The 13,475-nt window shown below is 54.2% G+C and overlaps 1 protein-coding gene across 1 annotated transcript in view; it reads right to left on the bottom strand.

Annotated features, from left to right (window-relative positions):
• wtip (WT1 interacting protein) overlaps nt 1-13,213 on the bottom strand; it is a 44,053-nt gene extending 30,840 nt beyond the window's left edge. Inside the window, exon 1 of the mRNA XM_078544684.1 lies at nt 11,407-13,213. Within this exon, the coding sequence (XP_078400810.1) occupies nt 11,407-13,003 (1,597 nt within the window). The 5' untranslated portion in view covers nt 13,004-13,213. The remainder of the gene's footprint in view (nt 1-11,406) is intronic.
• Between the last annotated feature and the right edge of the window lie 262 nt (nt 13,214-13,475).

Here is a 13,475-nt window from a genome sequence, read left to right on the forward strand (position 1 = left end):
TATCACCGTCATGGGTGAAATCTGCTGAACCAGCAGACTTGCAAATCGCACTGGGGGCAATTCTTTCCGAATAACTCAACCATTCAATAAACAAACTCATTTCAAGGAACTTTACACACAGGTAGAGGCCATTCAGCCCATCATGACTCTGCTAACTCAGACAGCTAATCAGTCAGCCCCAATCCCCTGCTCTCTCACACTCTCTCTCTCTCTCTCTCCCCATAGCCCTGCACATTTTTTCCCCTTTAAGAATTTATCCAATTCGCTTTTTGAATCTGCTTCCACCTCCCTCTTTCAGGCAGTGCATTCCAGGTCACAACAACTCACTTTCTAAATAAATTTCTCCCCCTGGTTCTTTTGCAATTATCTTATATCTGTGTCCTCTGGTTACTGGCCCTCCTGCTGCTGGGAAAAAGGTCCTCCTTATTTAATATATCGGAGTCATTCATAATTAAATCTCCTCTTGACCTTCTCTCCTCCAACACCCCAACTTATCCAGGTTCTCGATAGGAAAACAGGAGCAAGAGAAGGCCATTCGGCCCATCGAGCCTGCTCCACCACACAAGGAGATCATGGCTGATCATCTATCTCAACACCACTCTCCTGTGCTATCCCATATTCTTTGCTGTCATTAGTTTCCAGAAATCTACGTAACTTAAGTCCCTTATCCCCAGTATCATAAATCCGCTCTGCATTCCCCCCAAAGCAAATCACAAAAAGCCAGCTAGTGGCTTAAGCTTTGAACGAGAGATGTAGCTCAAAGACCTGATACACTGGGTCAGAGGAGTTGATTAATATTTAATACAGTAACACAATGACAGAGCGGGCCCCAGACAGACAGGCACAGAGCGAGCCCCAGACAGACAGGCACAGAGCGAGCCCCAGACAGACAGGCACAGAGCGAGCCCCAGACAGACAGGCACAGAGCGAGCCCCAGACAGACAGGCACAGAGCGAGCCCCAGACAGACAGGCACAGAGCGAGCCCCAGACAGACAGGCACAGAGCGAGCCCCAGACAGACAGGCACAGAGCGAGCCCCAGACAGACAGGCACAGAGCGAGCCCCAGACAGACAGGCACAGAGCGAGCCCCAGACAGACAGGCACAGAGCGAGCCCCAGACAGACAGGCACAGAGCGAGCCCCAGACAGACAGGCACAGAGCGAGCCCCAGACAGACAGGCACAGAGCGAGCCCCAGACAGACAGGCACAGAGCGAGCCCCAGACAGACAGGCACAGAGCGAGCCCCAGACAGACAGGCACAGAGCGAGCCCCAGACAGACAGGCACAGAGCGAGCCCCAGACAGACAGGCACAGAGCGAGCCCCAGACAGACAGGCACAGAGCGAGCCCCAGACAGACAGGCACAGAGCGAGCCCCAGACAGACAGGCACAGAGCGAGCCCCAGACAGACAGGCACAGAGCGAGCCCCAGACAGACAGGCACAGAGCGAGCCCCAGACAGACAGGCACAGAGCGAGCCCCAGATAGGCACAGAGCGTGCCCCAGACAGACAGGCACAGAGCGTGCCCCAGACAGACACAGAGCAAGCCAGACACGGGATCAGAGAAAACGAATACACAGATAGATGGTTCAGTTGAAATAAACGGTGACTCAGCTGCAGGAATTTGAAAAAAAACCCTCCAATCTTGCTTTCATTTCATCAGCCCCTCGAAACACTTTGCTGAGATTTCTCACGGATTGAAGCATTCCCGAGGGGTTGGGGCGGGAGTTTGCAGCTCTCTGCATGCATTCCTTTCCAAAGAACACTTTGTTTAAAAAAAAAAATCTCCTATTCTCTGCTTCACAGGGATTACTGCTCTGATTACAGACACACACCATCTCACAGCAAGAAATGGCTCCTCTCTGATGTATTCCTTTTTCTTTTCATCAATTATACAGCCCCCACCCATAATGGACAGGGTAGACAGCACACACAGAAACAGCTGGAGGCCATTCAGCCTCTCAGATCTGTTCCTCCATTCAATTAGATCAGAATCTGTATCCCGTCAGAATATTTTTCAGTCTTTACTTCATATCGCTCGATACCCAACAAAAGGCTATCAAGGTGTCCGAAGAGTCATATTGAGCTCAAAACGTTAGCTCTGTTTCTCTCTCCACAGATGCTGCCAGACCTGCTGAGTTTTCCCAGCACTTTTGTTTTTTATTTCAGATCGCCAGCATCTGCAGTATTTTGCTTTTATAAAAAGCTACCAATCTCCGTCTGAAAATTTCAATTAACCCCCAGCATCCGCAGTCATTTGAGGGAAAAAAGTTCAATATTTGAACTCACCACCCCCTTTAGGTTAATTAGGGGTGGACATTAAATGTTGGCCTCACCAGCAATGCCCACATCCCACTTCACACTGTATAAAAACACAATTCCTGACATCACAGTCTAGCTCTGATTTTAAGGTTTTGTTCCCTTGTTCTGGATTCTCCAGGAAATAGTTTCTCTCTATCTACCCTATCAAATCCTTTTACCAAACACCTCAATCGGCTCACCCCTCAAATTCCCAAACTGGAGGGGATACAAGCTAAGTTTATGCAGCCTGTCCACGTAATTAATCCTTTAAACTCTGGTTTAATTCGGGTGAATCAGCATTTCACCCACTCCAAGGCTACTCAGGTCCAGTACTAGTTCAGGCAGTGGGAGAGACACTACAATTAATCTCAGGGCCCTTGGCTTAGGGAGAGGCAGTTTAAAAAACATCAGGGTTCCTGCTCCTGACCAATGATTTCTGCTATAAAGTTTGTATAATAGGGGTGCCAAGTGACCCTTAGACTGGGTGCTGGGCACCATCCCCTGGTCCATTGACCTGCTGCTACTGTGCTGGAGCAAGGAACTGGAGAGCAGCAGGAGTCCGTGGGACCTCTTCCCACCGGGGAGTCACCTGTTGCACTTTCTAACCCATGGCCTGAATGTTACAACTTGCATTTATATAGCACCTTTAACACTGTAAAACATCACAAGACTCATCATAAGAGCGAGAAACAAAATTCAACACCGAACTACTTATGATAATATTAGGGCAGATGACCAAAAACCTGGTCAAGCGGGTAGATTTTAAGGTGTGGCTTAAAAGGGGGAAGAGAGGTGGAGAGGTTTCAGGGGGGGAACTCCAGAGTTAGAACCCAGACCGCTAAAGGGAAGGGACTGGCGGCAGAGAAGGAGCCAGAACTGGAGGAGCACAGGGGGCTAGAGGAGACAAGACTGATGGCGTGGGGGAGTGGGGGGAGAAAAGAGGTGAGCAGCATGGGGACCACCAGGGAGTACGAAAACAATGTTAAGAATTTTAAAATGGAGGCACTGCCAGACCAGAAGCCAGTGTAAGTCAGCGAGGACAGCGGGTGACAGTGAACAGGACTTGCTGCGAGGTAGAATATGGGCAGCAGAATGTTGGTTTTGCTTAGGTCTACTGCAATGAAACAGAGACACTTCCATTTTGTTTCTATGGCATCTTTCACCACCTCGGACATCCCAAAAGACTTTATAGACAACAATGTACTTTTTGAAGTGTAGTCACTGTTATCATGGAGGGAACACAGCAAAGAATTTGCAGGCAGCAAACTCCCACAAAAAGCAATGTGATAATGACCAGATTATCTGTTTTGGGTGTGCTGGTTGAGGATTTATTGGCCAGGACACCAGGGATAGCTCCCATGTTCTTCTTTGAAATATAGCCCTGGGTTCTCGATTACTGAGGGCAGATGAGGCTTTTCAATTTTAACACCTGGTTTGAAAGATGGCACCTCTTGACAGTGCCACTCACTCAGTGCTGCACCGGAGTGTCAACCTGGGTTGTGTGTTCAAGTTTGTGGAGTGGGATTTGAACCCAGGATACTGTCCAAACCACCTGGAATTCTGAGGGAATCTTAATCGGCAACAACCTTTGAAATCAGAGCTCGGGCGGGTTGTCAGGGAGGGTGATTGAAATGCTCTGTGGAAACAGTGAGTTAGGTGAGCAGCACAGATTTTAGATAGACACTGCTCAAACCCCAGTCCTAGCTGATCAGAAGCCAGGATGGTGCCAGTGATGTTACAATTAGCCTCAGTAAGAGAGGGGCAGGAAACCAGGCAGGGCAGCTGCTCCTGGTCACTCTGCCGTGACCCCTAGTTGGACAATGGTGGCTGACAACACGACTGAGTCTACCCACAGAGCAGCCCCCGAGCGGCCTCAACTTATCAGCGTCTTGTTTTCTGGCTGCTTTCTCTACCATCCTGAAGCAAGTCCTTGCGACAGGTATCAGGTAGAAATTACAATTGAGAACCAAACTGAACACAGGATAATAGAAGCAAAGAGGGAGTATGAAAGGAGACTGGCAGCTAACATAAAAGGGAATCCCAAAATCTTCTATAGGCATATAAATAGTGACAGGGTGGTAAAAGGATGATTGGGGTAATGAGGGACCAGAAAGGGGACTTACACACAGAGGCAGAGGGTATAGCTGAGGTTTTAGATTCAAAGTATTCATTGTCTGTACCAAGGAAGAAAATGCTAGCCAGGCCAGGGTAAAAGAGGAGGTAACTCAGATACCAGGAGGATTTAAAATTGACAAGGAGAAGGTATTGGATAGGCTGTCTGCACTTAGTTGCTAAGGCACCAGGACTGGATGGAATGCATCCAAGGATACTGAGGGAAGTGAAAGTGGAAATTGCAGAGGCACTGGTCATAATTTTTCAGTCTTCCTCGGACTCAAGGGTGGTGCCAGAGGACTGGAGAATTGCAAATGTTCCACCCTTGTTCAAAAATGAAAGTGTAAAGATAAGTCGAGCAACTACAGGACAGACACTTTAACTTGGGTGGTGGAGAAACTTCAAAAAACAATAATTTGAGACAAAGTTAGTAGTCACATGAACAAATGTGGGTTAATTAAAGAGAGCTGGCGTGGATTTCTTATGGAAAAATTGTGCTTAACTAACTTGGAGTTTTTTTTGAAGAGGTAACAGAGAGGGTTGATGAGGGTAATGCTGTTGATGTGGTGTATATAGATTTCCAAAAGGCTTTTGATAAAGTGGCACAAAAACAGGCTTGTGAGAAAAGTTACAGCTCATGGAATAAAAGGGACAGTAGCAACATGGATATGGAATTGGCTGAGTGGCAGGAAATGGAGAGTAATGATTCATGGATGTTTTTCGGGCTCGAGGAAATAGTGGAGTTCCCCGGGGGTCACTGTTGGGTCCCTTGCTTTTCCTGATATACATTAATGACCTAGACCTTGGTGTACAGGGCACAATTTCAAAGCTGGCAGATGGTACAAAACTCAGAAGCCTTGAGAACTGAGGGGGACAGTGTAGAACTTCAAAGGGACATAGAATGGTAGAATTGGCAGACAGGTGGCAGATGAAGTTCAATGTGGAGAAATGTGAAGTGATTCATTTTGGTAGAAAGAACATGGAGACACAAAATAAAATAAGACCATAAGACATAGGAGCAGAAATTAGGCCATTCTGCCCATCAAGTCTGCTCCGCCATTCAATCATGGCTGATAAGTTTCTCAACCCCATTCAGGTAGGTTTATCTGAGTGATGTTTGGAGAACTATGTCCCAGCAAAGGCCCAATTCAGAATCACAGGATTATTACAGTTCAGAAGGAGGTACAGGGGTACAGCTCTAAAGGGGTGCAGAGGTATCTGGGTGCCTACGTGCATAAGTCATTGAAGGTGGCAGGACAGGTTGAGAGCGTGCAGAAAAGATTCATGAGAATGGTTCCAGTGATGAGGAAGTTTGGAGAAGTTGGGACGGTTTTCCTTGGAGAAAAGGCGACTGAGAGGAGATTTGATACATGTTTTCGAAAGCATGAAGCATCTGGACAAAGTGGACAGGGAGAAACTGTTCCCACTCGTGAAATGATTGAAAACGAGAGGGCATAGATTTACAGTAATTGGCAAAAGAAGCAATAGCAATGTGAGAAAATACTTTTTCACACAGCGAGGGGTTAAGGTCTGGAATGCTCTGCCTGAGTGTGTGAATGAGACAGGTTCAATCTAGGTGTTCAAAACTAAATTAAACAGTTATCTGAAAAGGAAGAATGTGCAGGGTTACAGGGAGAAGGCGAGAGAATGGCACTAGGTGAATAGCTCATTTGGTGATCCAGTGCAGACACAAAGGGCCGAATGGCCTCCTTCTGGACTGTAATAATTCTGTGATTCTGAACAGAGCCTTTGCTGGGACACAGTTCTCCAAACATCACTCAGATAAACCTACCTGACTGGAGGGCTGAGGTGGGTCAGGAGGGGGTAAAAACAAAACACTCAGAATTCACTCCACAACCTTTTAATACCCTCCTTAAAACCTCCCTCTCTGAACAAGTAACCTCCCTCACCACCGCCCTCCTATGCAAAATCTCTTTCCTCAGCTCATCTGTCAAACCCTTGGATCTCCTCACCAGCTCCCAGTTACAGATCCAAAAACACTCCAGTGTCACAGAAAGAGACCTGTCCCCACCAGTACAGTACCCCAGTGTTATACAGTGACAGACCCGTCCCCACCAGTACAGTACCCCAGTGTTATACAGTGACAGACCCGTCCCCACCAGTACAGTACCCCAGTGTTATACAGTGACAGACCCGTCCCCACCACTGTACCCCAGTGTTATACAGTGACAGAACCCCATCCACCAGTACTGTACCCCAGTGTTATACAGTGACAGAACCCCATCCACCAGTACTGTACCCCAGTGTTATACAGTGACAGACCTGTCCCCACCAGTACTGTACCCGTGTTAATCAGTGACAGGCCTGTCCCCAACAGTACTGTACCCCAGTGTTATACAGAGACAGAACCGCACCCACCAGTACTGTACCCCAGTGTTATACAGTGGCAGACCTGTCCCCACCACTGTACCCCAGTGTTATACAGTGACAGAACCCCACCCACCAGTACTGTACCCCAGTGTTATACAGTGACAGACCTGTCCCCACCAGTACTGTACCCGTGTTATACAGTGACAGGCCTGTCCCCACCAGTACTGTACCCCAGTGTTATACAGTGACAGACCCGTCCCCACCAGTACTGTACCCCAGTGTTATACAGAGACAGAACCGCACCCACCAGTACTGTACCCCAGTGTTATACAGTGACAGACCTGTCCCCACCAGTACTGTATCCCAGTGTTATACAGTGACAACCCGTCCCCACTAGTACTGTACCCCAGTGTTATACAGTGACAGACCCGTCCCCATCAGTGCAGTACCCCAGTGTTATAGCAACAGACCTGTCCCCACCAGTACTGTACCCCAGTGTTATACAGTGACAGACCCGTCCCCACCAGTACAGTACCCCAGTGTTATACAGTGACAGACCCGTCCCCACCAGTACAGTACCCCAGTGTTATACAGTGACAGACCCGTCCCCACCAGTACTGTACTCCAGTGTTATACAGAGACAGACCCACCCCTACCAGTACTGTACCCCAGTGTTATACAGAGACAGACCCACCCCCACCAGTACTGTACCCCAGTGTTATACAGTGACAGACCCGTCCCCACCAGTACTGTACCCGTGTTACACAGTGACAGACCCGTCCCCACCAGTACAGTACCCCAGTGTTATAGGGACAGACCCGTCCCCAATCTGTACTGTAGCCCAGTGTTGTACCTGCCGCCCCCCCCGCCCCGCCGCCACAATGTTAGGCAGCTGCAGGCCTGTCCACAACAGCACTGTACCAGTGTTAGACAATGACAGACTCGTCCCCACCAGCACTGTACACCAGTGCTATACAGTGGCGTACACCAATGTTATACAATGACAGCCCTGTACGCCAGTGTTTGACAGCTACAGACCTGTCTCCTGTCTCCCTAAGAACTGTACCCCATTGCCAGGGCCAGACACTACGCTGTCTCTGAGCAGACTTTGGAAGGGTTGAGTTTCTAATTGTTCTGCAGCCTGCTGGCTCTCCGTGACCAAGGGCAAACCCAAGCTGTGCAGTGAGGGCTTGGAATGTGCAGTTTACATTCCCATTGCCCATCCCAGGAATCAGCCACTGGAGATGGGAGACCTGAATACACAAACCAACTGCTCCATGATAAGTTCATCCCTGTTAGCAAAACTTGGGAAAGTCCCAGGTACAGTGAACTGCCAAGTTAGCTGATGAGAGTTAGTGACAGGGACATTGCGGATAGTGTGTGTGTGTATGTTGGGGAGGGAGGGGGAGAGAGAGAGAGAGAGAGAGAGAGAGACAGGGGGAAGGAGGGAGGAGAGAGAGAGAGAGAGAGAGACAGGGGGAAGGAGGGAGGAGAGAGAGAGACAGGGGGAAGGAGGGAGGAGAGAGAGAGACAGGGGGAAGGAGGGAGGAGAGAGAGAGAGAGACAGGGGAAGGAGGGAGAGAGAGAGACGGGGGAAGGAGGGGAGGAGAGAGAGAGAGACGGGGGGAAGGAGGGAGGAGAGAGAGAGAGAGAGAGACGGGGGAAGGAGGGAGGAGAGAGAGAGAGACAGGGGAAGGAGGGAGGAGAGAGAGAGAGAGAGAGACAGGGGGCAGGGAGGGAGGAGAGAGAGAGACAGGGGGGAGGGAGGAGAGAGAGAGAGAGACAGGGGGAAGGAGGGAGGAGAGAGAGAGAGAGACAGGGGGAAGGAGGGAGGAGAGAGAGAGAGACAGGGGGAAGGAGGGAGGGAGGGACAGGGGGAAGGAGGGAGGAGAGAGAGAGACAGGGGGAAGGAGGGAGAGAGAGAGAGACAGGGGGAAGGAGGGAGGAGAGAGAGAGAGAGACGGGTGAAGGAGGGAGGAGAGAGAGAGAGAGAGACGGGGGAAGGAGGGAGGAGAGAGAGAGAGACAGGGGGAAGGAGGGAGGAGAGAGAGAGAGAGACAGGGGGAAGGAGGGAGGAGAGAGAGAGAGACAGGGGGCAGGAGGGAGGAGAGAGAGAGAGAGACAGGGGAAGGAGAGAGAGAGAGAGACAGGGGAAGGAGGGAGGAGAGAGAGGAGAGACAGGGGGAAGGAGGGAGGAGAGAGAGAGAGAGACAGGGGGAAGGAGGGAGGAGAGAGAGAGAGAGACAGGGGGAAGGAGGGAGGAGAGAGAGAGAGAGACAGGGGGAAGGAGGAGGAGAGAGAGAGAGACAGGGGAAGGAGGAGGAGAGAGAGAGAGAGAGAGAGAGAGAGAGACAGGGGGAAGGAGGGAGGAGAGAGAGAGAGAGAGACAGGGGAAGGAGGGAGGAGAGAGAGAGACAGGGGGAAGGAGGGAGGAGAGAGAGAGAGAGAGACAGGGGGAAGGAGGGAGGAGAGAGAGAGAGAGACAGGGGGAAGGAGGGAGAGAGAGAGACAGGGGGAAGGAGGGAGGAGAGAGAGACAGGGGGAAGGAGGGAGGAGAGAGAGACAGGGGAAGGAGGGAGAGAGAGAGAGAGAGACGGGGAAGGAGGGAGGAGAGAGAGAGAGAGACGGGGGAAGGAGGGAGGAGAGAAGAGAGAGAGAGACGGGGGAAGGAGGGAGGAGAGAGAGAGAGACAGGGGGAAGGAGGGAGGAGAGAGAGAGAGAGACAGGGGGAAGGAGGGAGGAGAGAGAGAGAGACAGGGGGAAGGAGGAGGAGAGAGAGAGAGAGACAGGGGAAGGAGGGAGGAGAGAGAGAGAGAGACAGGGGGAAGGAGGGAGGAGAGAGAGAGAAGAGACAGGGGGAAGGAGGGGAGAGAGAGAGAGGACAGGGGGAAGGAGGGAGGAGGAGAGAGAGAGACAGGGGGAAGGAGGGAGGAGAGAGAGAGAGAGAGAGAGAGACAGGGGGAAGGAGGGAGGAGAGAGAGAGAGAGAGACAGGGGGAAGGAGGGAGGAGAGAGAGAGAGACAGGGGGAAGGAGGGAGGAGAGAGAAAGAGACAGGGGGCAGGAGGGAGAGAGAGAGAGACAGGGGAAGGAGGGAGGAGAGAGAGAGAGAGAGACAGGGGAAGGAAGGGAGGAGAGAGAGAGAGAGACAGGGGGAAGGAGGGGAGAGAGGAGAGACAGGGGGAAGGAGGGAGGAGAGAGAGACAGGGGAGGAGGGAGGAGAGAGAGACAGGGGGAAGGAGGGAGGAGAGAGAGAGAGAGACGGGGAAGGAGGGAGGAGAGAGAGAGAGAGACGGGGGAAGGAGGGAGGAGAGAGAGAGAGAGACAGGGGAAGGAGGGAGGAGAGACAGGGGGAAGGAGGGAGGAGAGAGAGAGACAGGGGGAAGGAGGGAAGGAGAGAGAGAGACAGGGGGAAGGAGGGAGGAGAGAGAGACAGGGGGAAGGAGGGAGGAGAGAGAGAGGACGGGGAAGGAGGGGAGGAGAGAGAAAGAGACAGGGGGAGGAGGGAGGAGAGAGAGAGACAGGGGCAGGAGGGAGGAGAGAGAGGAGAGAGAGAGAGACAGGGGGCAGGAGGGAGGAGAGAGAGAGAGAGAGAGAGACAGGGGGCGGGAGGGAGGAGAGAGAGAGAGAGAGAGACAGGGGCAGGAGGGAGGAGAGAGAGAGAGACAGGGGGCAGGTGGGAGGAGAGAGAGAGACAGGGGGCAGGAGGGAGGAGAGAGAGAGAGAGACAGGGGGAAGGAGGGAGGAGAGAGAGGAGAGACAGGGGAAGGAGGGAGGAGAGAGAGAGAGACAGGGGGAAGGAGGGAGGAGAGAGAGAGAGACGGGAAGGAGGGAGGAGAGAGAGAGAGAGACAGGGGGAAGGAGGGAGGAGAGACAGGGGGAAGGAGGGAGGAGAGACAGGGGGAAGGAGGGAGGAGGAGACAGGGGGAAGGAGGAGGAGAGGACAGGGGGAAGGAGGGAGGAGAGACAGGGGGAAGGAGGGAGGAGAGAGAGAGACAGGGGAAGGAGGGAAGGAGAGAGAGAGACAGGGGGAAGGAGGGAGGAGAGAGAGAGACAGGGGAAGGAGGGAGGAGAGAGAGAGACGGGGGAAGGAGGGAGGAGAGAGAAAGAGACAAGGGGAAGGAGGGAGGAGAGACAGGGGGAAGGAGGGAGGAGAGAAAGGGGAAGGAGGGAGAGAGACAGGGGAGGAGGGAGGAGAGACAGGGGAAGGAGGGAGGAGAGACAGGGGGAAGGAGGAGGGGAGAGAGAGAGAGAGAGAGACAGGGGGAAGGAGGGAGGAGAGAGAGAGACAGGGGGGAAGGAGGGAGGGGGGAGAGAGAGAGAGAGAGAGAGAGACAGGGGAAGGAGGGAGGGGAGAGAGAGAGAGAGAGAGAGAGAGACAGGGGGAAGGAGGGAGGGAGGGGAGAGAGAGAGAGAGAGAGAGACAGGGGGAAGGAGGAGGGAGAGAGAGAGAGAGAGAGAGACGGGGGAAGGAGGGAGGAGAGAGAGAGAGAGAGACAGGGGAAGGAGGGAGGAGAGAGAGAGAGACAGGGGAGAGGGAGGAGAGAGAGAGAGACAGGGGGAAAGGAGGGAGGAGAGAGAGAGAGACAGGGGAAAGGAGGGAGGAGAGAGAGAGAGACAGGGGAAGGAGGAGGGGAGAGCTGGTGTCATTACTGAGAACTTACCGAAATATTCCTTCTTGACGTGTAACTCCAGCTCTTTCTCCAACTCCCTGGTGAGGGCTTCCAGCCTCTTCTCGGCCATGCTGGGCCCGCTCTCTCTGGACGGGGTGACCTGGTAAGGGATCCTGAACTTGTGGGCAGAGGGAGCAGCTTTGCCGGGGCTGTAGTTGTAGGAGAGGATGGAGCTGGGAGCCGCTTCGGCGCTGGAGGAGGGGGGAGGCTGCTCATGGCGGGGGGAGGTGGGGGCGGCCAGCGGCCGGGGGTGGGGGTGAGGGTCCCCGGGGGAGGGCAGGCTGTCGTGGCCGGGGAAGGCTTCCTCCGGGAGGCCGCCAGCCAGCAGCGAGGAGCGGGGCGGGGAGGAGGGCAGCTGCAGCTCGGGGTAGGCGGCGCTCATGGAGCCGCGGGAGCTGCGGGAGCTCTGGCTGGAGAGGCTGCTCCGGGCGCTCAGCCCGGCCCCGGGGGCGTCGGGGTCGGAGCCCGAGCCGGCCGCCTGGCCGCTGTAGCGGGAGTCCGAGTAGCTGGAGCGGGGGCTGACGGTGCTGGAGCGGGGGCTGATGTGCCTCTGGTCGTAGCCGAGGCTGATGCCGCTGGTCCGGTTGCTGCCGGCCTTGCTCCCGCCGCCGCCCTCCGAGCTGTTGAGGCTGGCCCGGGGGCTGGAGTGTTTACTGGTGTCACTGGCCGAACTGGCGTAACTGGAGCGGGAGCTGAGGGCGCTGCTTCCGCCGCTCCCCCCGCCGCCGCCGCTCTCGTACTGGATCAGGCTGCACCGGGGGCTCGGGTACCGGTCCTGGGGGGGCCCGGGGACCACCAGGCTGGAGCGGGGGCTCGGGTAGAGGCTGGAGCGGGGGCTGGGGTGTTTGCTGTGCTCCTGGGTGCAGTTGGAGGAGGAGGAGGAGGAGGCCAGGCTGGAGCGGGGGCTCCCGCCGGCGGATACATTGTTGCCCCGGGCGGATACACTGTTGCCGCCGGCGGATACATTGTTGCCCCTGGAGCCGGCGGATACATTGTTGCCGCGGGGCCCCGATACAATGTTGCCCCTGGAGCCGGCGGATACATTGGCGGCGCTGCCGGCGGGGAGCGGGTAGAGCGGGTAAACCCCCCCCTGCCGGCTGCAGCCCAGCCCGGGCTCGGGGAGTATCCCACCCCCGCCGCTGTACCGGCGGCTCTCCGCGCTGTACCCGAACGGGCCCCCGGGCCCTTTGATGTAGCAGCCCAGCGGCTCCGCCTCGCCGCCCGCCGCCGCCTCGCTCCCGCCGCCGCCGTTCCCGCCCCGGGGAGCAGCCGAGAGTTTGCAGAAAGTGCCCAGGCTCCGCTCCTGGTGGCCGATGTCGACGCCGGCCCCGTTCATCCGCTCGGCCGGCTCGGGTGGCTGGAGGTGCAGGATGTGGTGTTGCTGCTGCTGGTGTCGGTGCTGGTGGTGGTGGTGGTGGTGATGTCCCGGGATCATCTGCAGGAAGAACGCCCGCTTTGTCTCCTCCAAGTCCGAGCTGCCCAGCAGCTCCCTCCGGCCGCTGTAAAACCCATCACTCGGCCCCTCGTACAGGGACAGATCCTCCAGAAAGCTCGCCTGGACTCCCAGATCCTCCTCGAATTTAGACATAACTTAACAAGCGTCCTTACAACAACAACAAAAAAAAATCCGAGAGGAACTTCAGGCAAACTCCAAATCTCCGAGAAAGCAGCAGCAGCAGAGCCAGAATTAAAAGATATTCCTCTTCTGTTTGAAATGCTGTCTATTCTCCTCCTTTTGTTCTTTAATTGATTATTGAATTTCTCTTATAGCCTGTGCATTGTCCTCCTACCTCTCCCTCTCCCTCTCTCTCTCTCTCCCCCGCGCCGCTGCTTTTCATTCTTTGCATTTGAAATTGACAAAAAAAAAACAAACATTCCCCTTTTGGTCAGTTTGACTCCCGGGGGCCGCAGCACCGAGCGGAATGGCGCGCGCGGCGGAGGGACGCTCGTTACTTTCAACCGAACGTGTAACAATCTGGAGAGAAAAAGGCAACAATATCCGGATGGCAGAGCGAGAGAGAGAGAGAGCCCCTCCCTCCCTGTCCACTACCCCCACCCAG

This window comes from Cetorhinus maximus, chromosome 6 (genome assembly GCF_964194155.1).
Source record: "Cetorhinus maximus chromosome 6, sCetMax3.hap1.1, whole genome shotgun sequence".
Lineage (NCBI taxonomy): Eukaryota > Metazoa > Chordata > Chondrichthyes > Lamniformes > Cetorhinidae > Cetorhinus > Cetorhinus maximus.